At 44.0% G+C, this 27,271-nt stretch overlaps 1 protein-coding gene across 1 annotated transcript; it reads left to right on the top strand.

Moving 5' to 3' along the window:
* Window positions 1-233: 233 nt before the first annotated feature.
* Window positions 234-26,618, top strand: foxo1a (forkhead box O1 a). Its single transcript, XM_073483284.1, has 3 exons — window positions 234-1,220; window positions 23,278-23,469; window positions 24,174-26,618. The coding sequence occupies exons 1-3, from the start codon at window positions 573-575 to the stop codon at window positions 25,350-25,352; spliced, it is 2,019 nt and encodes a 672-aa protein (XP_073339385.1). The 5' UTR covers window positions 234-572; the 3' UTR covers window positions 25,353-26,618.
* The last annotated feature ends 653 nt before the right edge of the window (window positions 26,619-27,271 follow it).

The following is a 27,271-nucleotide window of genomic DNA, read 5'->3' as shown; positions in this document are numbered from 1 at the left end:
CGAACCCTGGTGAGCTGATCTTCAGAGAGGAACACGGCTGACAGAAAAAAGTTCATTTTTGGGTGCTCAGATACGATGTTTACTAGACGAAAGAATGAAAACAAGGACTTTTTTTTCTTTCACCTAACTCTTTTGACGCTTTTCATTGGCTCTCTCGTGCTGTCAGTCTAAAATGTGGGCGGTGTCACCCGACAAATGATAGTTCCAGTAAGTCCTCACATGCTGAACAGCTCAGAGAGTCAACAGGCTGTCCGGGGCGCAGACGGAACATCACTACGACTGGATAACAACAACAAACCGACGGCTCAACACACTGTGGACACTCAGACAACTTCTTTTCCTCGTGAAATGCCTTTTTACAAACACACTTTTTATTGTTGTTAACACAGATTTGTACCGGCTTGGGATGTGACTGTCAGTGCAGACTTTGCGCGCAGGCGGAGCTCTGTTTTCCCGGACACATTTATCTCGTGTGTGCGCACATTTGAGAGGCGAAGTTGCCGCTTTAGAGGGGCGACAGGCTCGTCACATTTACGTGACATTGTAACACTTGGCTCCGTCACCTCTCGACCATGGCGGAAGCGGCCCAGCAGCCACACCTGGTGGAGATCGACCCGGATTTTGAGCCCCTGTCGCGGCCGCGGTCGTGCACTTGGCCCCTGCCCCGGCCGGAGTTCATCAACCCGGGCGACTCCAACACGTCCTCGCCGGTGCCGTCTGTGAAGCAGGAGCCCGCCGGCAACAGCGACTTCATCAACAACCTCAGCCTGCTGGAGGAGACCGAGGACTTCACGGAGCAGAAGCCTGTCATCCTGTGCACTGATTTCCAGTGTCAGGAGAACTGCGTCCACCAGCAACCTCCACAGCAGCAACATCAGCAGCAACATCAGCAGCAGCAGCAGCAGCACCCGAACCCGCAACTCCCGCATCACCACCATCAGCAGCAGCCGCAGCAGCAGCAGCAGCAGCAGGTGCCTCTGCTCTCCTCCCCGGTGGGCTCGTCCTCCTCGGCGGCCGCAGCTGCCGCCGCTGCCCAGAGGAAGAGCAGCTCCTCCCGGCGAAACGCATGGGGGAATATGTCATATGCAGACCTCATAACCAAAGCTATCGAAAGTTCTCCTGAGAGCCGACTCACTCTGTCTCAGATTTATGACTGGATGGTGAAGAGTGTGCCTTATTTCAAGGACAAAGGGGACAGCAACAGCTCTGCAGGCTGGAAGGTACGTTTTCTTTTTACTGTTGCTACTTTAATCCAAGAGGTACAGTGTGTGTGTGTGTGTGTGTGTGTGTGTGTGTGTGTGTGTGTGTGTGAGAGAGAGAGAGAGAGAGAGTGAGTGCTGCTCATGTCTGATAAAGCAGTTGTCTGTCCCAGCTCTACAAAGTTGTCTGTCTGTGGTACTTCACAGGGACTTAATTGTGCTTTATGCTACGTTTTTATCTCCTGTGGTATCTCTGCAACATCCCTGCAGGGATTTCTGGCTTTTCTGGCTTTTCTGACTTGTTTGACAGTCAGTTTATTGTGACTATATCATGCTTTTTGGTCAGGGTTTGCTGATGTTTCATCTGCATCATCTATGGTTATCACTTCTGCAGATATTTGCATGCCATCCTTGTTTTTTCCCACAATGTGTAGACAAAGGAGGATGCATGAAGAGTTCATTTACTGTGAAATTGTTTATCATCTGCTCCCTTCATTGTCATCCATCCAGTTATGGCACTTCAGCAAACTGACCAATTGCTACCATGACCTTAGACAGTCATCTGACTTCTCCCTGCAGTGTGTGATTTATATGAGTCTGCTGACTCAACAGGGTTTTTTTTTTTTTCTTCTCTTTGCCAGTTCCCTCAGTGTGCTTTTTGAAAATGCTGTGAGTTCAGGCTCTGGTATGTTCGAGGCACTTTCCTCCCTTGGCTGTTATTGTAAAGTTAATGATAGATTTTTAGGCTAAATCAGTTTTTTTCCGTATCAGAGTGTGTGCTTTGAATGGAGCCGTGATGGCTCTGTGTCGTAAGGAGATACCAGAAGCATTCATGTGTCCTGGAAACTGTCCAACACATTACACAAGAGGGGACTTAAAATTTCTGATGTGGTGTGACAGGCCCTCCCACTGAACGCTATTGAAGGGCGTAAACCTCACTTTGGAGACACATAGTTTCAGTGGTGTCTGACAATAAATTGATGACAGCCTACTCTCCCAGCGGGAAATCATATTGAGCCTGCAGTCACACAGTGAAAGATTTATTACGGCTTCCCTCTGTTATAGGCTGTCTGGGCTCTCGATGAAATTTAAAGCAGTTGTCGAGTGTTTTTTTTTTTTTTTCTTCCCCTGTCAGAGGAGGCTCCCATGTTTGAGTCATGTGCTGAGAGATTACACACTCATGTCACTGACTAATGCCATCAAGTATTTCTTCTTCTTCTTTAGTTGTGAATCATACGGGCAGATATATAAAAATCAGTCATAACTCAAACCGCTTTTGCCCTTTAACCATTTTCCCAAGTTCACTGAAGACAAATGCAGTTTTCCGCATTCACACTCATCCATTTGACCCCAGCGTTTACAGAAATGACAGCACACATGTTGAGCTGTCAAACATCGTCCCGTCAGTCAAATTATATGAGTGGAAAAACCCCTTCAGTGTGGTGAAATACACACTGTAAACAGAGCGGGCACTGGGCAGCGTGGTGTGAGGGTGGTGATGTTTGTTTGGTTCCTCATGGAAAAGCAACATTGTGTTCATCCTATGCATCGGCACTTTAGCATCTATTTTATTCTATTGCTTTTAGGATTTGTATGTCAAATGTTCTTTTCCGATCACTCCATTAACTGGAGTGGCACACAAAACTTTTTAAGAAATTCTTGTGCCAGAGAATGATCAAAAATACAACTACATCAGAATAAAATAGAAAAGCACAATAGGCTTATAATTAAAAGTGTAAAAGGTGTATGGACATCGATATAGTCGCTTAGAGGAGAACTTTTTTTTTTTAAAGAGAATTTTCTTTCCCCAATGAGCAGTAAATACTTATGGCTAATTAATAAAACAAAACTAAGAGGGGTGCATTAACAAGGGAAATTGCTGCTAAATCTGAGGACAACTGTCATTTATGTTTTTAAATAGTCTTTTAAAAAGAAAAGTATTTTACAACAACAGGTTGTGTTCCAATAACGCAATTCAACAATATACAACAAAAGATAGAAATTCAGGTTATTACAATGTTTAGTTTCTCAAATGTGTCCAGAGTAAACCCTCTTCCCAAACAAATCAATAAAGGATCTCTGAAAAAGAAAATAAACCCAACATGTCTGACGCTGTCTGTCAGCTGATCGTCTTTGTGCACACAGTGTGTCTGGAAGTGCAACTGCAGGCTACCGGAGAGCTAGCTGTGTCGTCTTTCAATGTTTGTGCGCAAGTAGGCGGGGAGGGGGAGAGAAAAAATACAGGCAGACTCGGCAATCCTGGTTTTCATTTTGACAATCAAAGCTGATAGCTCATATCGACCAATTTTTGATTTAGAATCGAAATTGTGAGACCCTTAATGAGGACCTAAGGATAATATTCAGTTTGTGGAAGCTAATGGGGGATCTAAATAAAGGATCGATAAGCAGTGTGAGGTCAGACGGCACCTCAGAACACAAACAGCTACAGAGCGTTAGTCGTGTAGAGTCCGACGAAGTATAAACAGAGAAAAGAATCCGGGCTGGTATTGAAATTTCAAAGGAAGGACCATGTTTCCTATTGACAGTTTTTACTGTAAAATGTTGTAGTAAGCATTTTTGTTAAGAAATCAACTTCTCACTCACCACAGGATTGTCAGCAGTGGTACCAATGTCTCAGTTACCATAAAACACAGCTGCGGTCAACAGTTTCTCAGTGATACTGACTGGTTACAACAGATTAATGAAATGTTTATAAAAAGAGTCAGTTCACACAAGGGACTTGGTGAGTTAACTATCTCCAGCATCATTAACTCTACAACAGTAGATCATTTACATATCTGTAAAACATGCAACAGAGTCCCAGTGAAAAAGACGTTGAACATGTCTTGTGTCTTCATTAAGTGAAGTTTCTCTATGTTGCTCCGTCAATGCAACAGTTATTGTGTGACTGGCGGCTTGGAGAGGGGCGCTCAGGCACCGCCTGGGCCTGCTGCTTATCCTGCCATGTTGGGGGTGTAGACTGAGTAATACTGTGGGAAAGCAAAGTGCCATTCACTGCTGCGAGGGGAGTTATTCATAGAGCTCCCCTCGGTTCCACACAGGGGGGCTATCACACATTGTCTCTCTTCAGAGCGAGCTTACTTATGAGCCGGGGCGAGAGCCAGAGAGGAACTGAGGAAACATGACAATGTAGAATGGTGAATTCTGTGGGCAGCCGTATGGGTTTTGTTGTGTTCTTCAGTGGATTTAAAAAGTAACTTCCAAACATTTCAATTCGTTAATCAGTATTTAACTCCGTGAATCTTTCGGGTTGTTTTTTTGCGAGGTGAGCTTTTTGATCCTCGGCTGTCTTGTCACAGTCTGTCTGGACTGAGGCAACATGGCTGATTGAAAACAGGAATATGTAAATTGTGTGGCAGACCTCCTTTCAAAGACACCCGCTTTGCAAAAATGTTTAGACATTTTAAAAAAACAAGTTTTTACATTGACTTTTCAGTGAGTATCAAATACAGATTCAGAGCAAATAGATTCCATTTTCAAAGTTTGTAATGATACATTTTTCTGCCCATGGATAATTAGTATGTATGCAGGCTAAAGTTTGTGGTGTAAGAGTGTTCTCGATGACAGGAGTCACAACACAGATGCTTCGATTCTTGGCACCATCGACTGTTCAGCCCCTAAAACATCGGTTGTGATTCACTTTCGTTAATCAGGGATCATTTCTCTCTCGGAGCAGACGAGGCTCACCTGAAGTGAACGGGCTGAAGCACATGAAGTTTTCATTAATCTGTGATTAAGGCTGTCTGCTCTGTAATTGTTTGAGGCTGAGCTTGTTTCTCAGCGCTGCCGATCCTCCACAGTCGGTCGTGTCTAAACTGAGTCACGACAGCCCCCACACTTCTCAGGCCGTCTGCGACAGTGTGAGTTTGAGGACAGTTGTGCCAGGTGGGACCAGCTTGGAGAAGCTCTCCGAGTGGACTGGACACTGGCCCTGGCACAGGGCGCCATCACACAGGAAGAAGAACAGATGGCACAAATTATGTATCACCAAGCCTCTCTGCAGAGCTGGTTATTTATTTCTAATATGTCTTGTTCACATTTCTTTCTTTATCTCCCTCCAAATGTTATTAATGTATGTATTTCAAGTATGACACACTGTATACAGTACACACACATCCTTGCATGCCGGCCAAAATTCTGTTCTTTCTTGTATTTCTCTACTATACGTACGTCACCACAAGATAAATATTTGGTTTCAGCCAGCGGAGCTGGATGGCTCAGGTGCTCTTTGATGTCAGTATCGAGATCAATTCAGTCGCAGGTTTTCTCTGTACACGGCGCTCTCTTGACCTGAAATTCCTCAGCCTACGCTGGTAAACACTCCCACGGATCTCAAAACAAACTGTGCCGGAGCAGACAAACACACAGGTCAGAGCAGATTGTACAGCAAGTGACACCAGGGTCTTTACCATGTAAATGCACTCATTGACTCCAATCCCTCTTAGTCTTACAGTAAACACAGTAGGTATCACGGAGAGGAGAGGTCGTGTAGCAGGTCGGGATACAAGTGGAATCTCTGCATCTCTAACGTGATTGTATGACCACGTCATGGGTCATAGGGCCACGCTACTGATTGATATTAAGGATGCAAGTTTCTTGATTAAGTTACACTGATAATATAAAGTGTCCATCTGAATATGTGAAGCATCTCATATTTGCTATGGCTGCTAGGATAAGTTTTTCCAAGGGCATGTTATTCCATGGACCACTACAGCCCCATCATCAGCCCAATTATTGTGCATTAGCCATAAGATAGCGAGCAAGAGCATGCACCAAGGGTGTGTCGTTAAATTCAGGTCAACCACTTAATGAACTCAGGACTCACCAGAGAATCATGTTCTTTCTTTTCTTTTCCCCCTCCCCTCTCTGCAGCCCCAGTCAGGTTGATAAACAGGAGTGAGGTTAAATCCACTTTTTAATGCCAGAAGTTTAAAAGTAATCTCTGAGCTCTCCTCCCGTTAGTAAACGGTTGTGTCAGAACAGAATCCTGTGTGACTCGGACTCGGTGACGGATTTCCATTGTCTTGCAGTATGTTTCCCAACCCAATTCAAACGTCTGATTGATAATCGGGTCTTTTAGTCACATTGTACCCCGGTTTTGTTTTATTACCTTTAATTTTAGATGGTTTAACTTTCCTGATTGTTCTTAAGGTTCTTATTTAAAATGTATTTCACATGAACCAGCGGAACTTGGCTTCAAGAAATGCAGACGCCAAGAATTCAAATCCTGAGTGAGCACAAAGCTGGTTGCACTTCATATCAAACTGCTTGTCTCTCTGGGTCTGAATGTGTATTAGTAGGACAGGGAGTTGGATAGAACAGCAGTCCTCCTGTTTCTACTGGTTCAGCACACACACACAGACACACACCTCTCACCCCCCTGAGGCAGTCGAGGAGTCCAACCTTGGCATTGCCCCAAGACATGAGGGGCAGCTGTGTTTCTCAGGCAAAGAGCTGGAGGAGCTCTCCGCGCCCTCCTCCCCATTTCCTGCCTGCGCCGCCCGCCTCTCCATTCCTGGTTTTCTGCCTCTGCACAAAGCAGGGCACACTTAGTGCTTTGAAGGGTTACTGGACCCCCCTCAGTCAAACTCGATGGAGCTAACCATTTACTGTCTTCAGAGAAAAATTAAGGGATGAAGAGAAAGAAAGAGAGAGAGGCAGAGCCCCAGAATGCTTTAAGTTCAGACTGGGTGACACTTGTTAGGAGTTGCATAACAAGACATTTACTGGAATCAGGGAGCCGCAGGCCAAAGTCTGGTGCCACTGGTTAGTCAGCGGAACTGTGAGGCACTGTGTTAGAGATATGTCGGACGTTAGTCTCCTGTGTGTGTGCGTGTGCACATAACCTGGGCCTCATAATTAAAGCCCTGCTCCTGGCAGATGCACAGACACGATGGCAGACAGACAGACGGGTCGACACAGGGAACATTCCAGCGCAGGCTTTTATATATTTTATATTGTGGTGTGATATTCTGACTTTCCTTTTCTCCCCAGCTGATTTTAATCCAGTATCTCTTTCCCACTGCCGTTGTATCCCTCCCCTTCGCTTTTCATACCATTTATAGTGCTTTGATGTGCTGAATCACTGTAGCTGGCACACCATGGGTGTTAAAAAGCAGCTGTGTGTATTGATGAACGCTACCTGTTAGTCTTTGATCCGCTCTGTGTGAGATGTCCTGGTAGATACTAATGAGTATTTTCATTATCACTTAATGAATTGATTGTGTATTTCATTAATTGTCAAATTGTTGAGTTCAGATCCAAAGACCATTCAAATGCACGTCTCTGAATCAAAACAAAACAAATGAAGAAGTATCATGGAATCATGGGCGTTGTTGTCTTCATTGCTAAACGACCAAAATTGCCAATAAAGTTTTATTCACATTACATTTAGTCTCTATCTGCCAGAAGTTATAGAGACAGGCGACCAAATTAAACATACCTTGACTCAAATGATGGATTTCATTGGGTTTGAACACTGTTGGAAATGTGTGGGATAATATAAGTACACAGCTCAACAAAACATATCACCAATGTCAAGTTGTTTTTAAACAATTTAATTCTGAAATGTTGCATATTGTATCTTTGATTTAGAAAACAAAACAAAAGAAAGAAGCAGGGAATGACTTAAATGACAAAATGTTCTGTTTCCAAGATGAACAGCTTGGTTTTGGCTCAGCAGGGTATAAAAATGTGATGTATGAGGGAAAAATATTGTCATGCTCCGTGTGATGTAACTGTGCCATCCACACTGATTTGATTGAGCAACAGTGTGAAACTAGTGGCCCGACAGATGATTTCACAACCTTGTGTTTTCCTTTTTCTGTCCTGCCCCACGTTTGTTTACCTCTCAGCCCCGTCATTAGTACTCTCTGTTGTTGTCTGTCTGTTATTCCCCCGACCGAGAAACATTTTAGGATATTAATCACTGACTGAAATAAAAAAAATAGGGAGTAAAGCAGGTCAGCGTGGCGCAGCAGGGATATCAAATGGTGTTTATGTCTGTGTGTGGGACATGTGTGTTTATTTATGGTTCCAGCCGTTCTGTAGCTATGAAGTCACATCACTACAACCTCAAACCACTATTGACAATTGATTCCATGTGCCGGTGCTGTCTGGGTCATTGTTCGGGAGTAAACCTTTAACAGCGTGTCCAGAATGCCATGGGAGGAAGCCAACAGGCAGTGACGAGAGCAGTGAGACACATAACACAGAGGACCATGTCTGTCTGGCTGGCTGTCTGTCTGCCTTGGCTTTACAGTGTGAAGTTCTGTCTCCGAAATGTTCTGATTCTGTCTGCTCATAGTTCTGATTGCCAGACAGTGTTGCAGATGCAATGACTTTCTTCACTCAGATGTGCCCAGAACTTGCAGAGCTGATGTAACATGTAAATAAGTTTCAGTTTAAAGGGACAATAAGTCAAATTTCTGCCAAGCGTTGCTCGGTCAAGGTTTGCCCTGCACTGATGAGACATTTTAGGCAGCTAGAAAAACATCTGTTAACTCCTTTCTGAATACATTTTGTGATTGTTAAAAATGTTACGAAATGAGTTTTAGTGCTTTTTATAGCAGAAAAAGACAATTTGGCTTTATTATGCAGCCGTTCAATTTCAATCCTTTTAAAAAATCCCTGTTGCTTATTATGACCCATATTTATGTCTCTTGTTCGGCGGCAACCTCTAGTGGCTGTAGTAATTATTACAGCAGCAAAGAAGGAAGTCAGGTGACAGAGTATAAAGAGTGACAAAGTCGGCACAGGGAGGAGGATGTGGTGGACGGTCGGGTAAAACAGGCACAGGACTTCAACCAGGAGACCGCTGTTCATGTCCAGCATGAAACCAAAAGTCAATGATACAATGGAGTTTTTGTAACTTAATAAAAACCTAACCAAGTTGTTTTGTAGCCTAATCTAACCAAACTGCAACCGTCTGACTAAAGTTCAGTACGCCTGTCACTGTAACGCTGCATTTAGTTTTGGGAGTCGCTGGCAATCAACCTTCTAAAATAGTTTAGGTAAGAGGATGTGTTGATACATGAAGGCTTCTTCAGTGCAGCATGACGTTCATTTTGTAAATTATGGCTGCTTTTAGAGTAAAACAGATGATAAAGCAAGTTGCTACCACGGCATGTCCTCAGTTTCTCAGTAAGATCCAATCAGTATCGTCCCCAGCTCCACCCTCGTCCAAATATGGCCACTTCTGTCTCCAAAAAACAAGAGTTCTATGGAAGGGATGCCAATCTAGTCCACAAATCAGTGGGTGACGTCAGAGTGGGTTTACACATGATCCACAGATATAAAATAAGCTAAACAGACTTAATTCGAGCATGCTCTGTTAAAACTGTATGTTTACTGACTTTCGGAATAATGACTATCTGTGACTATATTACAAGTGATATTCAACCTTAGTTAGTGACACAGCTGGTGCTCCAGCTGCTAAACTTCACACTTACAGAGCATTTATCTCTATGGAAAGGACCCAGGAAAATCCCCGTAAAGTGCCCCTTTCATTTAGCGAATTCAAACAAATCATGTCGAATGTGTGCACGGGCGTCTCCACCCACCTCAGACACTGGCATCACACAGCCCTGCAGCACTCCTGCCAGAGTTTTGTTTTGTCAGTTCTTTTTTTGGCTTAATACCAGAGGACCGAGAGTGGAAGAGTTTAAGTGATATATGAAAAGGTAAAAGCAGAGAGTCGAGTCTCATTCAACAGGACAGAGCCCACAGGTGCCCACGCAGGCTGCTTTACTCTGGAGTCGAAAGTTGACATCCAGCGCCGTGGTCAGGTAAACAGTCATTTAGGATGAGTCAGATTGTTTTGTTTTCCTCAGCGCGGGTTTAGTAGTAGCAGGCCGAGAGCACGTGATCGTCTGTTTTGGCAGTGGGTTTGCCCGGGCACGGCAGTTTGTTTCACAGAATATGCTGTTGCTCTGTTGGCCATCACAACTTCTCATCAGTCTGAAAAATTGGGAAAATCTCCTGTGGGGGTTCACAGAAAGACCTCAGCATTGTTTTACGGTGTGAGAAGAGGAACCTGTTGTTGTATGGATTTTTGAATAATTTCACCATTCAAATGAGAAGTGAAAGCCCGCAGCGCTTCTTCACACGTAAAAAATGTGGTGTCCCATCGATTTCTCATAGCCTGTGTGTGTGTGGGTGTGTGTGTGCGTGCGTGCGTGTGTGTGTGTGTGTGCGTGTGGCTGCAGACACACAGGGAGCGAGGAGAGCAACATTTACGGGACCGCTCACTGCTGAGAGCCCCAAACCACAGGCATTACCCAGACCCACATTGTTGTGCAATTCCCGCCCTAAAGCGATTATGCACGGTGCCTGTCAGGCTGGCCCGGCATTATCACACAATCGCACATGCACTCGGGCATGTGTGATTGTGTCCACATACATGAACGCTCGCTGGAGATGGGTGGAAAATTTAAATGTGCACTTTAATCCGAAGCAGTTATGACTGTGCATGCGTCAGACGGCATCACAGGAGTTTGTTTGGAGGTCAAAGTGTGTAACCAAACCGCCCTCAGGTGTGTTCAGTTTAGGTGTGTGTTGGTGTTTCAACATTGCAGCGCTATTGTCAGTGTTGTATAGTGAGGCTCTGGGCTGTGTGTAGTGTTTGTAAAGGAAACACCTCACGGGGAGAAGGGAGGTTACCTGCAGTCAGGTTTCACTTGACGTTAGCGTGTAGCCTACTAGCACATACTGCACAGACTCAAACTCCAAGATAGATTTCTGTTAGCAATCTCTAAAGCAGGAGTGGGATGGTATTATCTTATTACCATGACTGATAGCTGATACAGACAAAAATGTAGTTTTCCGTTGAAGATTTATCTGTGGTATTACTGGATGTATGACTGATGTAATATTTTCGAGGGTGGCCTGCGTTGGCTTCAAAGAAATGCAGCAGTGCCAATCGGGCAGATTAGACGTGTAACCACATGTGGACTCATTTTTCTCTCAATGAATCATTCATGTCTTGGTTGAAGTAATTGACAACAGAGATACCAAAGACAAAAGGAATCTTGATCCGTTGACGACATTGACTTCTGTGACGTCATGTGAAGAATCAACACTCATTATATTCATTGTTTAACGACGCTACGTGGGATTTCATTCAGATTAATCTTGACACGTAAAGGGGAGAACGATTAAAAAAGATGGAAACAGTTTGTAGTTTTTATTTCCCTGCATCTTCATATTATCCTACATCTTCTATTCTGCACTTATTTTGGGAGGATTTTTTTTTTTTTTTTTTTTTTTCAGTACTTCACAGTAACAACCAATAGACCAACCTGCTCCCACTCCAAACACATCAAATACAACAGCCAGGTCAGTGGGCTCACGCTTCTAATTTTAACGCTGTACTGTAGGTACGTCATGTTACTTCTCAAAGCACAGTAATATAAATAGCGAGAACAATCCAAGTTGATGGGTGTGGTTAGGTTGGGTTGGTTTGGTTGATCATACAGTGGACTTTCCCTCCAGATAACAGGGTTTGTGTCCCATTGGTGACAAAGAGTCAAGAGTGATTTGCTTTTTATATTTGCAGCAGAAGTAAGTTAACATTTCCTCAACCTAACCAAGTTGTTTTGGATACTGAACCTAACCAAACCGCGAACGTTTGGCAACATTAATAACATTCCAAAAGTCATTATATGTCTGAACTGTTTGTCAGCAAGCTTTATTTTGAAAGTCTAACCAAACATTGTATATAATCATTGCTAAATTGATCGTGGAGCCCTTCACATGCAAAACTGATGCTAGAGGGGCAGGTAGAGCATCACAGTTTGAAGCTTAAGGCCACTGACCAAGCCGGTGTATTTGACGAGGCGGGAGTGAGAACGTGTTCTAGCGAATAGAACGTACATTTATGAAAGTGGTTAGATACTACTGAGTTATTATATCGAAGAAATTAAACTAAATCAAGCACTATATTCTCAACAAATATTGTTGTTGATGGTGTATGCAACTCATTTTAATAATGATTTAATAGTGAGTGTAATAACAAGTGGTCCTTTGCCATGACTGTTTATTTGTTTAGTATAAGTTCTGATATTTCCTTTTTCAGCACATGTATTTGTCTGAAGCGATTCCATGACTTCTCTCTTTTCTTTAACCTATTACCCATCTCTTCCTCCACCGGCCCCTCTCACTTTTAAGAGATGCAAATTTCAGCCCATAGCTGACAGGAAGTGGGTGCTTTGAAAGCAGTACAAGGTATGCATCATCGGGGTAGTGATGTCATCGGGAGAGGAAGCAACGCTGAACGTGACGCCAGATTCTGTGGCTTCTTCCTCTTCAAGTGTTTCCTTCATTTTATTCATTCTTCCTCTTTACTCAGAGCTGTGAACTGAATCAGGATTGTTGCTTACTGTCCTCTAGACTGAAAGTTTTCATATCGAGATGTTGTGGTTCACACAAAAGATACTATATTGGCTTCAGTTGAATGGAGCCAAAGTAATCTCTGGAGCGAGGCTTTGGTTTAGTCTTATGCAGCTCCTGTCCTGACCTGTACTGGTGCCAGTTGATAATGGTTCTACTGACTGGGATGCCAAGCCCAGGTCTTGGTGCCCTGTTTTAATGTCACAACATTTTTGCTGTTCCAGAGGTAATAAAGACACTAACAACTCTTTTCAGCTCATTTTTCCATCCATACTGTGATTGCGGGACTTTATCCAACCAGCAAGATGACACATAGTAGCACACTGCCATTGGCAAATGGCGCTGGAGCAACAAGGCCACATACTGTAACAAGGATGCTGCCGATAATTTTAAGAAAAACAACCAATGTAAACATTAATATTTTTATGTTAAACAAACTGCGTTTTGCATTTCAGAACACATGAATATATCTATTTTTTAGAGCCCGACTGATTTGATTTTTGGGGCCAATGTAGACTTTAGGGAGTAAAAGATTCCAATATCAACACACCGGCCAATATACACACAATTTATGCATTATGTGATGTGTCACTGTTTTCTTTCATAATGAGCCCATGGAAAAAGAAAAAAAGAACTTTTGTGTTTTTTCTATCTGAGAGCAGCTTTTTTGTGGCAGAGCATGACTCGCTCATTTTCAGAACGAGCAAACAGGTCAGTATATTACAGCCCAACATACAGACAGGCGGCTCCATGGATGTTGTGCAAATCTAAATAGAGTTAAAAACACCAGGAACTGGCAGCACAAATAAAATATTAAATCATTTTATTTCATAATCAAACAACATCAAACAAAAAACACTCATGGCCAGTCAGTCGTCAGTCTCATACAATGGAAACAAATAACCTCGACAAAGAAAGGAAATCTATTTTTAAAGAAATATTTTTCCTTTTCTTGAAAAACAACATTGTTGTTTGTGACTCCAGACCCCCTGATATTAGTATCTTACCTGCTAGTGATGTCCTTGATTCATTTTGGTGACATTTTTGGTCCTCAACAGGAATCAAGAGGTGCACTTTGTAGAAAACAGTCAAACATTGTGGGTGGTCCTTTTTCTCTGTTTTCCTGTTTTAACTCATTACAAACACTGGTAAGCAGCCTTTTTCATGGAAACCGTTTAGAAGTCCATACATTTATGTCAGGGCTTTACAGTCTAATAAAACAACACAGAAAAGAAGTGTACCAATGAGAAATCCTCTCAGCCAAATGGAGATTTATTATGGGATCTACATCCAGCCATAAAAACAGCTCGGGGATATCCCCATGTTTACCAGGTTGAACTGGGGTAACGAGCGTATGAATATAACCCCCCAAACACTCCCCCCACCATCCCTCCCCCCTCCCGTGGTGGGTCAGGCCTATGGACGCAGGCCGCCACACAGGCACCCAGCAGTGGTCCACACACTGCATCTTTATCCAGGCCCAGCGGCCCAGCCCAGCCACTCTGCTGATCAGAGGCAAAAAATATCCCCGCTCCACAGACACAGCTCTGTGCATTTACAGACTCGCATTGTGTTGCACGTAGCAACACATGCACATATTTTAGCATGGTAAGCTTAGCCAGCACAACCCGGTCCCTGTCTGTACACATGAGCTGCGTGCTGCTTAAGTCTGAGTCAGGAAATCAGCGAGCACAAGACAGAGCTCAGCATGTAAACACCAAACTCTGATTGCTCCTAACAGGCTGCTGGAACATTATTTCAAAATGACACGTATGAATAGTCAGAAATGTCATGTGAATGATTCAGTCAGTCACTCTCTCAGCAACATTTATGGGTCTTCCAGGTCAGGGGCCCTCGGGTTTATAAAGACCTGAAACTTTATAAACAGGTTTACGCTTTAGGACGTAAATTATGTGCTTGTGACAGCTTATTCTGTGAGTCATAATGGAAAAGGAATCGAAGCGTCACTTGAAATGTCAGTGACGACAGCCGTTGATGTGTCTGTTGAGGGTTAAAACTTTTCAATAACTAATTTTATTCATTTTTAATTTCAGTTAGCTTAGTAGCTAGTACTAATATATTTGATTAATGTGTTTTTTAAGCATAACTAAGCTGGAACAGTCAGGAACAGAGGAGCAATCAGCAAGCATGAATTAGGTGGAATTTCTTAGAAATTACTTCATAACTGAACGTTGATGCCAACAATTCTCCTGCATTATTCTTTCAGTTGTCACAGAATTGAGCCTTTTGACTTCTCGCCCTTTTCTCGCTCGCCTGGTGAAAAGAAAACAAGGGAGAGCAGACGGATTTTCAGCCGGCTTTTCTCAATCAGCAACCCTTTTTTTGGCTGTGTCGTTGATGTGTAGTTTAAAGTTTAAATGTGCGGCCGCTCACTCGCTCATCCAGCCAAGTTTTCTCTTGGAGCCATTTGTCAGGCCTGGCTCAACCAGAGGAAATAGCAGTTGATTTATTATCCTCACATTAACTTCTTTTTGTTTGGATCCATAATGAGGCAAATAAGTGGGGAGCTGTTTCTAAGATGTACAGTAAGGGCTTTATCCACCATTGTAATCCTGCCGTAAGCCTACCTGGACAAGGGCCCCCTCTTTCCTTTTTCCTCTTGTTTTGCCCTGTCAGACTCCAGAGTTTTGATTAGGAAGTGCCGGCTCTTGAACCCACTGTTTTCTTGCGCTATGGTCACTTGCACTGCACCTACCAGGGCTTCATTCTACGGTGTTTTGCATAGAAACCAGAGGCATCAGTGGGATCAGTATCAGGACGGGCCAGCACTTCCTGTGTGGATACAATGCAGCAGGAAGTTCACTAATAGCCCCTCTCCAGTCCGCCACTCGTCTCACACTATCACACGGCGATGAAGGATCCTGGAGTGTCAGTGGCTTCGCTGCTTCTCACCGTGTGCACCAAACCACTCACAGAATATTTATCATTTGTCTGCAGCGTCTGTGAGACAGATCAATCTCAAGCTTAACCAATCACCATCCGCTCAGGCTTCCAAGTTCAGCTGAGTGTGTGTGTGTGTGTGTGTGTGTGTGTGTGTGTTTGGGGGGAGGGCGGTTGGTTGCACTCAGATTCCTTGCAGAGGATTGTGAAAAGCAGATCCTGCCAAGCGGCCGTCAGTAAATACATTTGCAGACAGATTTGCTTCTGCATGACTTGTGTTTTCTGCCTTTCCATCTGGGCTTTACGGTGGTCATATAACTCAGCATCTGACAATGACCATTTTGAAGAGGTACTTTCCTGGAAGTCATATACTGCTGCTGGGGCTCATGCATCGAACTAAAGTGAATTTAAGGAGCTCCACACTGAATGCTCTGTGTCCAGGCCTCCTCTCTCCCCTCTTTTTGCCAAATTGAATTATTGGAGGTTGACGTCAGGGGGTGAGAAAGGGACCCTTTTTGCTGCAACACGAGTGTGCAATCAGCTGTGGCCTGTAGTGCCCATGATGCACGGTGTCCCAGAGGAGCGAGTGAAAAGGACAAGGGAGGAATAGAAGTTGAGGAAGGGGGCGGGATGGAGGGCAGAGATGACCTATTTCTGGATCGAACCATATCCTAGGGTCAGTTTCCATTTGTAATCTGAGATTCTTTTTTAAACAGAAACTGTGGCGAAAAGAGATTTCTTTTTTTACCGCTGCTAACAGTGACACGTTTAGGCTCTCATGACCAGACAAACCTGGGGCGCTGTGCTGTGTTGCTCGCTGCTGCGCAACATTAATGACAACAATCATCATCATCAATCATTTCCTTTTCTCCGGACAATTTGAATGAACCTGAGGGTATAAATAATACAAAGAAAGGCCCGAGGCTTTACATTTCCTGGGCTCTGCTTTTTATATCCACTGCCTTTTATGATCATTGCTGTATTGACTTTGGTAAATAGGTCAGTGATTATCACCGGTCAGTTCAATATTGGTGCTGATGATAACCTATCAAAGTGCAAACACATGAAGTCATCAGTCTATTCAGATTGCTTTGTGAATGTGGTAATGTGAAGGTGTATTGCTTTATTTTTTTATGTGTGTGTGCTGAGATAGAGTAAGAAAAGGAGTCCTTGTGTGTAGCCGAGCACGTGTAAAGATCAAAATGACTTTCACAGTTTCCCTCAATTTCCAATAAAACACAACACGTAAGCAATCAAACTGTAGGTAGACACGAGAAAGCTACGGTAAAGTATCACAACAATGACCAAACATCACTCTCAACACATTAAAGTGCAGATACTCGAGTCATTTGACCTTTTTTTACCGTCCAAATCCCACCCAACCAGACAAAAATGCCCTCAAAAACTAATTTAATTGGATTTATCGGCTGTTTGATGTAATTTGGTTCCAAGATATTCAAAACCTCTGAAATTCTATGAAAGTAGTGCCAACATCTGAGATGCTTCCTGCAAAACCTAACACAAAGCACAATTTCTTCACCCAATTATTTTTTATTTAACAAAAGAAACCAAACTTCTTAAGTGTTAAAGGTCCAGTGTGTAGGATTTAGTAGCATCAAGCAGTGAGGTTGCAGAGTGCAACCAACTGAACAGACCTCGTCTCACCCTCACCTATGGTGGCTGCCAAAAGCAAGAGAAACATGAAAGCATACCTGCCAACACTAGGGTGTGAAAAACAGGGAGATTTTCTGGGCGTTTTAGCACATGCTCACCTCTGACGCTGGGTTGAGTTGCCAGGCAGACAATAGATATCCCACATAGGAAGTGAGAAACACCCATTTGATTTGTATGAAATCCAGATATCAATGGGAGAAATTGGTGGGAGTGTTGGCAGGTATGTGAAAGGCCCTCTCTAGCGCCTGTGTTTGGTTTGTCCATTTTGGGCTATTGTAGAAACATGGTGGTGCAACATGGTGGACTTTGACAAACAAGCAAATAAGAGTTTGAATCATTTGTACTCTGCAATCCCTGCACCAAAACATTTTTTGTTCATAGTACAATTCATAGTACCTTTGGCCAAGAAGGACAGACTCTGTGAAAGTAACTGTCCTCTCTTGTGCATATCTGCGCTGCTCACCTATCACATTGATCAGCCAGTTATCCACAATGTGCCATCTTCAGTGAACCAGCTTTCATAACCTCATGTATTCAGTTGTAATCAGCCACTGGATCACAGAATACCAAACGTTTCTTACATGAAGGGGAAAAACCTGCCATGAACGTATCTTTTGATGACTCTGTGTAACAACCGAGTGGTAGTTCCCCGTCACTTGTCGCCACGCCATCTCACCTGGAGCTGTGTGCTGTTGTTAAGCGGGCAGACCTGCTGAGCTGGTGTTAGGCTAATAACAGGTTTACACGTTTTCTGTCTTAACCACACTGCTCTAACTCAGCCAGACTCAGCACAAAGCTCCAGACATGACCAGGCTGCAGCTTTAGGGCGACTTACTGTGGCGGTTTGAAACAGTGAGCTAAATACTCTATAGGTTATTCTCCTCACAGCCGCAGACATTACACAGAAAATAGCTAGTTACAGTGCAGGAGCACACCTACTGTTAGGGCTGAAACATGGGTAGCGAAAGGTGACAGAGCCTGTTCAGGACTGCACCGTTTTGTAATGAGCTCAGTGGAAACAGTGCAGGGAAACCACATTTTTTTCACTTTCATGGGTTCCGTACCTCTGGTAAATGCATGTGAAACTGTTCAGAGAACTGCTGGCGTGTGAGCTTGAACCTGCTGCACGCTTTCAGTCAGTGAGGAGGAACGTTTCTGCACTGTACATCTTTAGCTGTTCAGGCTTTGCAGCTGAGGTTTCACTTGTGGCTTCACTTGATTCAAAGCAGCCCTGCAAGTAGGTGGTGTTGCGCTCTTCTGGGGATTTTTCATTAGACGAGTTGACATTTGAGCAGCTCTTGAGAGCGTCAGCACCTCGGTCAGTGTGCCAGCATCTATCTGGCACACCGTGTACATTTGTCTGCAGGTAGAGGACAGGAGAGGAGATTATAGAAAAGGAAACAAGGTGAGGACAGTTGGAGGAAGGGAAACAGGAGAGGAGATGAGAAGAGAGGAGAGGAAAGGAAACAAGATGACATAAAAGAAAACAGAGAAGATAAGGGGAGAAGGAAAGAAAGGAGAGGGGAAGGATGGAATAAAGAGGAGAAGAGGTTAGGGTTAGGGTTAGGGTTAGGTGGAGGTGATAAGGAAAGGATAGGCAAGGAAACAAGATGAGGGGAGGAGAAGGACGCAGGCAAGAGGAGTAGAACAGAGGTGTAGGAGAAGGAAGGAAGTGACAGAAGACAAGCCGAGAAGGAAGGAAACAAGATGAGGAGAAGGGAGGAAAACAGAGGAGGAAGAAGAGGATACGCAAAGGAGATGCGATGAGTGATGAGGAGAGGAGAAGAGTGAAGATGTAGGAGTAGGAGTAGGAAGGAGGGGACAGAAGTTGAGACGGAAGGAAATTAAATGAGAAGGGAAGAGAATAGAAGAGAGGAGATGGGAGGAAAAGGAAAGAGGTGAGAGAAGACAAGACAAGGAGAGCAGGGGAGGAGATTAAGAGGGAGGTGAAATAAAGTGTAAGAGAGAAGGAGGAGTGAAGGGGGAGAGAAGGAAGGAGGAGAGTTGTCCCGAACACTGTGGCCTTTCAGTCGTGCTGCCAGTGAGGGAGTTCAAACCAGCACAGTGTGTTCTTTACTGATCCGTGCCCACTCTGTCACACACAACCCCTCTTTTTCTATTTCTTAAATAGCCTACACTCAAAACACATTCTCTGACACACACACACACACCACCCAGACTCCCATACTGCAGCCACTTGTTGAGTCATGACGTCTCCACTAGTCCAGTTTCAATAGTCACACGACAAAGTGATTGCTGTCGTTTAATAAATATAGTGTGACATCAGGGATAAGCGCCTGTTGCTAAACATAAACTCTCTGGCGGCCGGTGGGTGGGGGTGTCGGAGGAGGGGGTGAAAGCTAAATTTGCGGTGTCCACTTGGCCCGCGGCGCTGCGGCTTCGCATTCCATGCCTTTTTCTCTGCCTCACGACTGTGGTGTTTCCTGTGAAGCAGGAAGTCAGCTCTGTTTCCTGTCACAGTCCTCTTTCATGTGGTCACTTCCTTGTGTTTTGCCAGCGCCGCTCTGTTCTGTTGACTCAGAGAACGGAGGTGGTGCTCCTCGCGGTGGGCTCAGGCAGAACAGAGAGAAGTCTTTTTATTATCTCAGGCTGGACTGACGAGCCTTCAGAGATACAGTAACACCAGCTCGCTGCCTGTTTTCACAACATTTAGTGCGATTACATTCCTCAGTGCAAAAACACACATGAACTTTGTATTAATGCAAGCAGTATTTTATTTTAACTGCACAATCTTTTGTTTCCTTTCCAAACATTTCACTCCTGACATGAGACAGTATTATCAAATTTTTTTACAACACAAGATATGACCATCCTCAAGCGACGGCAGCAATTCAGAGTTCAGTTCCGTGAATTTGTGGGTTTTGTAACCTTGCTGAGGAATGTTGATTGTGACGGCTGCCTGGCTGGGAATCCTGCCTTTACTGTTTCCTAAGAGATACTAACACTTTGGCTGTGATTACGATTGAACTTTGCACACAGTGATTAGCTGGAATGTTCAGATTCCTGTGTACTGCGGCCAGAGATAAATTAGTGTCACATTCAGTCGCGGGATCCAGAAGAATACGACAATATCGAATATGTTAAAAAGAAAAAAAGGATGTGAACAGATGCAGCGAGCGATGTCTCATGCTTTTCATTCCTATATGCGTGTGTGTGGTTGTGTCTTTTTTACTGTATGATTTTGCTTTCCTGTGCGTGTGTTCATCCCCATTCGCGTGTGTTTTCAAACCTCAGTATCACCGACTGCAGCGGACCGAGCAACAAAATCAAAACCATACTGCACTGCTGTTTGTTGGGCTGCCATTCCACTAAAAACACGAGCTGGCACACACACACACACACACACACACAAACAGCGGGAGACGAGGCTTTTCCATTGGCCCCAGCAGACACCCTCAGGCCACACTCCCCACACGGCACTCCGAGTTCTGCCGAGTTCTGGTATTTCCCAGCAGAGCAGTTTTTATGACCCTTCACTTGCATTGGGACTTTAATTTTTTTTTTTTTTTTTTTTTTTAAATGTTCTCCATCATCACAACACCCAACGTTCTGACTGCGACACAAGCAGAAACTAGAGTGTCAGAAGTGAGAGACTTTAGCTGTGAGTTTCTCCTTCCTGTCATCAGGATGATATAGGGCTGTAACAGGACATCCCGGCGTCTGCGCTCACATTGCAGTCATTCCTTGTTGCAGCACAGCTGAAATTACCAGCACTCTCAGCAGTCATGGGAAAGAGAGGCTCATGACCAGACTTTACTCCTCGCCTTTTGTCATAGCTACCGATGTGCAGGAGGAGGAGGGGGGAGGGCAGCATTTGCTAGGCTAATCAGGGAAGGGCTGTCACGTCCCTCAGATAATGCAAACTAGCCCGAGACTATTGGCTGGGGCCTGTCGGGTCATTTGATTCGGAATTTCATTCATTCCTAAGGGAAAGTGTTCAGGAGGGCCCCATGTGCCCGAGAGCCTGAGGTGCTTCTGGATGGTGAGATGAAAAAGTATTTACAGAAAAGAAGAAGAAGAGGAGAACGATGAAAGAGGGTGTTTGGTGTTTTAGGGAGCAGATTAGCTAATGAATTGATCTGTTAATTGATTAAAGGGGATGTCCGCCACACTGAGGTCAGTTTATCGATCATGAGTCAGCGCGTGAAAACAATTACAGTACAGTATAATGTCTGTGGTTTATGAGGAAGCTTTCCAAAGTCAGAGAATGTCATAGTGATGTCATGAGGTTTATCTCTTGGCTTGAGCACGAGACTTTAAGGTCCAGCGTAGGAATTATAGGGATGAATTGGCAGAAATGTGTCAGGTTTTCAATATTATATTTTCATCAGTGCGTAATCACCTGAAACTAATAAAAATTGTGTTTTCTTCACATTGGTTACAAATTGGGTATTCAGCGATCAGGGAGTATCTAATGAAAGATGCTATGAAGTTGCATTGTGGGAAATGTGGAATCCAGTGTTTTAAGATATTGACCCATACCAGGGACTTAAAATCAGGTGTCTCCCCAACTTTATGGGAGTGCAGCACTAAATAGTTGGACTACTCCTTTAATATTTGAAATAGGGCTGGGCAATATATCAGGAATATACATCATAGATTTTGGATTTCGTTATATAGTAATAGGATATTATATAAAAAATATTGTGATATTTGATTTTGTTGCCCAGTCCTAGCATTTATGAGGAGATTTCCAAATAGTGAGATATATATCATGTATCACAATATATATGGCCTAAACATTTTGCAGTGATATTTTAAGGCCATACAGCCCAGCTGTAAATGTACGTCATTTATCCAGTACAAATGTCAGACGTTTGCTGTTTCTGATTTTAAAGTGCAACAGTTGGCCTCATTGTCTCATTTCACATCATTTTAAACTAAATGTCATCGTTGGGGTTTGGACCGTCTGACAAATGAGCAGTGTGATGAGCACTGTTCACTCTTTTCTGACATTTTGTAGACTTATTAATTCACCGTTCACCCAGTTGAGAATAAATCAAAGAGAACAGTAATAATTGTGGTGTCGGTTAGAGTGGGATGACATTTCAGAGTCAAGAGTGAGAAGAGATGGTTGCGATGAGGAGAAGCAGAGGTGAAGGCAGAGCAGAGGGCAGACTGTGAACCAGATGTGAGGCAATGACTCACAGCAGGAACAGGCCTGATGACGTAAGCCGCTATGCACGCTAAGCTCTGCATGCGTGTGTGTGTGCGCCCGGGAGTTCCAGTCTTTTCTTCCAAAACAACAAGCTTTACGGATGCACAGTAATGTCTGGCCAAGGCTCATTACTTCATGTTATGGCCCGGACACAAAACGACACAGTGCCAGAGTCTGAAGTTCTTCTCTGAGGGTCACTAAAACAACAGTTTGGGCAGATTTAGACTTTATACAGTAGTAGTTCCATTGAAGTAGGACAGAAATCTCCCTCTCTGTGGTTTGCTTAGCAGACGTTTGCTCAATATTCTCGCCCTTGTTTGCAGTGTTTTAACAATGCTTCACTAGCTTCCTGCTCAAAAATGAGTTTTTCCACCGGGGGTGTCACTAAGCAACGTTAGAGCACACTATTAATGTGTCTGTAAGGAGGAAAGATTAGTCTGTTTCCTCCCTTTGATTCTGTGCTGGTTTCGACAAGACGTGTAGTCAGGTGGAATGTGAGTGTTGGTATAATGCTGTTTTACAAAGGGCCCCTGTGTTTTTGTGAAGGAAATAAAGGCCCACATGTACAGTATGTTTGGAGATAAGGAGAGCCTGCAGTCTAATCCTCGCTCTGTTCAGGATGTATTGCTCATGGAGTTAACTTACTGACACCTATTGTGTGTGTGTGTTTGCGCACATGTGTTTCTTTGAATTGCAAATGGCATTCGACTGTTGAGTGACCTTAACATCTCCCCCTTTCTCCTCTGTAAGTCGGCTGTCAAGCCGAGCGTGTTGATAAAAGAGAGCCACCTGTACGGATGGATTTGCACTTGTATGCTAAAGCAGATCTGTAGTGTTTTGTGAAAAGGGCAAGCACAAATCTCTCTGTTTGTCTGCTCCTCACCAGGCTTTTCTCTCTTTCTCCTTCTCCTCCAGAACTCCATTAGACACAACCTGTCGCTGCACAGCCGCTTTATTCGTGTCCAGAATGAGGGGACGGGAAAGAGCTCGTGGTGGATGCTAAACCCGGAAGGCGGGAAAAGCGGCAAGTCCCCACGCCGCAGGGCAGCCTCCATGGACAACAACAGCAAGTTCACCAAGAGCAGAGGAAGAGCAGCTAAGAAAAAGGTAAACAAAATACATAGAATTCTTTGTGCTCACTGATATTACAAGTTTGAAACATTTCTTTTATCTTCACTGTCTACACTGTTTTCCATTAAATAAGAATTTATGAAAAGTTTAATAAATGGCCAGATGTTTTTTCAAAAAAGAAACTGATTTGATAAATGTTTTATCCAAATTATCACAATTTTTTTTAAAAAAATTTTTAAAAAACTGGTTGATATATCAACATAATGTATCATCATGAAGACATTAATGGGACTTGTTTTTATTAATAGCTACATTACAATCAGCAAACACAATTCTCTGGTCTTAATATCCTGTTAGAGGTGAGGGAAATTAAGTAAGAATGTGTTCGGTAAAGATATCCACACTTATAACTTGTTCTCGTATTGTTTCTTAAGTCGTCATGTCTGTAAACATCCTTTGAATAGCCTTTCTCAAGATATTCTCACATTATTGATTTAATATTTAGCAAGAATCATTTTGTTACATGGGGAAAACTTTCTGTTGCTGCAGCAGCTCAAGAGTCAAAAGTAGAGGAAAAGGGTGATAAATAAAGAATGAAAAATAAAAGGTATCAGATTTTTTTGTACCATCCAACCGTCTGATTTATTGCCAATGGTTTCTGCCCAAACCATATGTTACACTGACTGTCTCTGGCACATACAGTATGTTGGTACACTGAGAGTCTCCTTGTCTCCCCACAGCTGTCCCTGCAGGGCGGCCCTGACGGAGGCGCAGACAGCCCGGGCTCCTACTCCAAGTGGCCTGGCAGCCCAAATTCCCACAGCAACGATGACTTTGATGCGTGGAACAGCTTCAGGCCTCGGACCAGCTCCAACGCCAGCACTCTGAGCGGCCGCCTCTCCCCCTTCATGCCCGAGGACGACCTCGGGGAGGCAGACGTGCATATGGGCTACCCAGGAGCCCCCGGGGCCAAGATGACAGCCACACTGCCCAGTCTGACAGAGATGACGGGCTCTCTGGGACACAGTTCTGAGAACGTCATGGAGAACCTTCTGGACAACCTGAACTTGCTCTCGCCCAACAACTCTCAGGTCGGAGGAGGGGCCACAACCCCTGGCTCCTCCCAGTCCTCCCCTTCTCCTATGATTCAGCCGAGCCCTGGGTACCCTGCTTACAGCTCCCCCAGCATGGTCTCACAGCCTCAGCAGGAGTACCTCAAGTACCAAGCAGGAATGAACACGCTGTCGTCCATGCCGCTGCAGGGTCTGCCAGAGAGTAAGCCCAGCTTCGGGCCCACGATGGGCCAGTACAGCTGCCCAGCAGGACTTCTGAAGGAGCTGCTGACAGCAGATACAGACCAGCACGGAGAGCTGATGCCGTCAGTGGACACTGTGGTGTCTCAGTCCAGTGGAAGCTGCATGCTGCCACCGTACAGCAGCACCCAGCATGCAGCCAAACTAATGGGTGGCGGGAACGGTCACCCACACGGTCTCTCTCGCACTCACTCCCACAATGTGCACAGCCAAGCCCCGGCCACGTCACCGGCTATGAACGGCCGCTTGCTTATGCCACTGAGCCACAGTGGCGGGGCCGCACGTTTGCCTACAGCCAAAAGCCCCATGCAGATGCCTTATGGCCTCTCCGGCCACCTCAGCGGCGGAGGCATGCCTGGTGTCTTCTGCCCTATCAACACCAACGGATACGGCCGACCAGGCCTGCCACAGCCCTCGCATCAGGAGAAGCTGCCTAGCGACCTGGACGACATGTCCATCGAGAAGTTTGAGTTTGACATGGAGACGGTCCTCCATGACACTCTGATGGACGGGGACTCCCTGGACTTCAACTTTGAGCCAATGGTGACCCAGCAAGGTTTCCCTCACGGAGTGAAGACCACCACACACAGCTGGGTGTCTGGGTAGAAACAGTCTGCTCAACTGACTTGTTGCTGTTTGGTCAAAGACACAATCGGAACTCATCTGAGACAAAGTGCATCTGAGGATGCTTAATCCTCAACCTCACCTACAGTTTCTATACCGTCAACATTTCTGTTTCAAAAATACTTTTCTGGACTCTTCAGGAGACTGAAACTGGTCACGATCTGCTGAGAAAGCATCTCCATTAGTTTCTCTGAACTGGTGAAGATGAAATCAGAGTTATTTTTGAAATATCAAATATTCTGTACAAACTAAGTGCCAAACATTTTGCCTTAACATAAGAGCCAAACTGAAACACACCTCTCTGGTTTACTCATCAAGGTTACAGATAGCAGCAGCACAATCTGTGCTCAAAGTGCTCACACTCAAGCTGTTTACTGTGTTTCCACAATCAAACTTTTTGTATGTACAGCGTAGTGATAATCGATCACCACTGCGTCTGACTGAGTATGAAGGTAATCTGGCTCATGGGTTTGTGAACTGACATGACGTTGAGTGAGAGACTTCTCAAGGGATCCTCGGATGATGTTACATAATAACTCACTCTGTTATCACCTGAATGTACATAGTGTCACCATACAGTTTGTAAAATCAGGTCTCGTAGTGTATTTTCTAAGACTGTAAATAGTGTTTACAGAGCGGAAGCAAAAATCAAGGCAGCAGAAATGAGCTCACAGAGAAAACTGGATCAGATTCATTTAAACACGTGTTGAGTGGAGGATTCTTTTCAGTCAGCCTGTAAAGTGGTCACACACGTTCAGATCTCTTGTACATACGTTAAGAATGTATATTAAAGTAGATGTTTACTAGATGTAGTATATATTTGAGACCTAAATTATTTGTGGTTAATATAGATTTATGCTGGTGCATAACCTGCACTCAGACATCAGTTTGTTCTGAGTCCTTCGTCACTCTGAACCTTAATACCACAGGGGCCTATTTATTGTGCCTAACATAGTAGATATCGACTGCAGGCTTGAAGGGTTTTATATTGTTAATGTCTACAGTCCAGAAGATACTCAAATCTTGCGGTCTTGAAGATTTCTTTTTTTTTTCAGTTTCCTGCTTTCACTTCTTTTACCAGTCAAGAAGAAACAAGTTAATGTTAGAGTTTCCTGAACCCAACGCAGAGCTGTGAATGTTACAAGGTCGAGGCAGGGTGGTGGAGAAAAGATATTCTCAGTGCTACTGTTGTTTTCACGACAAGGCCGAATCCAAGACCTGTCAGAGATTGTCATTAAAGACACTGTGAGTAACCAGCCTGTCCCCTGTTCAATTTCACATTTTTTTTTTTTACTATCTTTGTCTCAAAAGGTTAGTATGACTGATTTAAATTAGTACAGTATGATTCAAAAGAGTCCTTTGATGCTGTCGATAGGATCAGCTTTACTGCTTTTAATGAGACTCCACTCTGCCCCTCCTACCTCTGCCTATCTCTGTGTCTTTGTAACAGTTTGATATAACGGTGACTTGATAACTCCAATCATCTTTTAAATAACACGTCTGTTTTAATTGTTTTTTTTAAAGTCGCCCCTGAAAAGCGCCACTAAGTGTTAACTATCTTATCTTTCGCTTGTATATTTGCATTTTCTGACTTGTTTTTCTCACTTATTGCTGTACTAACAACGAGCTTGTCAGCCTCTCAGTGACTTATTGTGTAGACTCACAAACAGTGTACATTCTGTACAAGGTTGTCGCTCCCTTTGTGAAGGTGGTGTCCTTAAACATGAAGTCAACTGGTTCGCTGGGTCAGAAATAACAAACTAAATCTGAAAACTGCCTATTTGACATCAGAGGAAAAGTCTACGTAAAAAGGAAAGTTCAGTCATTATCTGCTCACCCTTCATGCCGGTGGAAAGTCGCTTCACAGCAAAACAGTGTTGCAGCGTTCTCCTAAACAACTG

Source organism: Pagrus major, chromosome 2, assembly GCF_040436345.1.
Source record: "Pagrus major chromosome 2, Pma_NU_1.0".
In the NCBI taxonomy this organism is placed as follows: domain Eukaryota; kingdom Metazoa; phylum Chordata; class Actinopteri; order Spariformes; family Sparidae; genus Pagrus; species Pagrus major.
The sequence above is the reverse complement of the archived record's forward strand: the minus strand, read 5'-3'. Positions and strand labels throughout refer to the sequence as shown.

Bases quoted from the DNA above. Each gene is read 5' to 3' on its own strand.
- foxo1a (XM_073483284.1), top strand. From the start codon at position 573: ATGGCGGAAGCGGCCCAGCAGCCACACCTGGTGGAGATCGACCCGGAT. The intron at 1,221-23,277 runs GTACGTTTTCTT...CTTCTCCTCCAG, and splicing joins ACAGCTCTGCAGGCTGGAAG to AACTCCATTAGACACAACCT. The intron at 23,470-24,173 runs GTAAACAAAATA...GTCTCCCCACAG, and splicing joins GAAGAGCAGCTAAGAAAAAG to CTGTCCCTGCAGGGCGGCCC.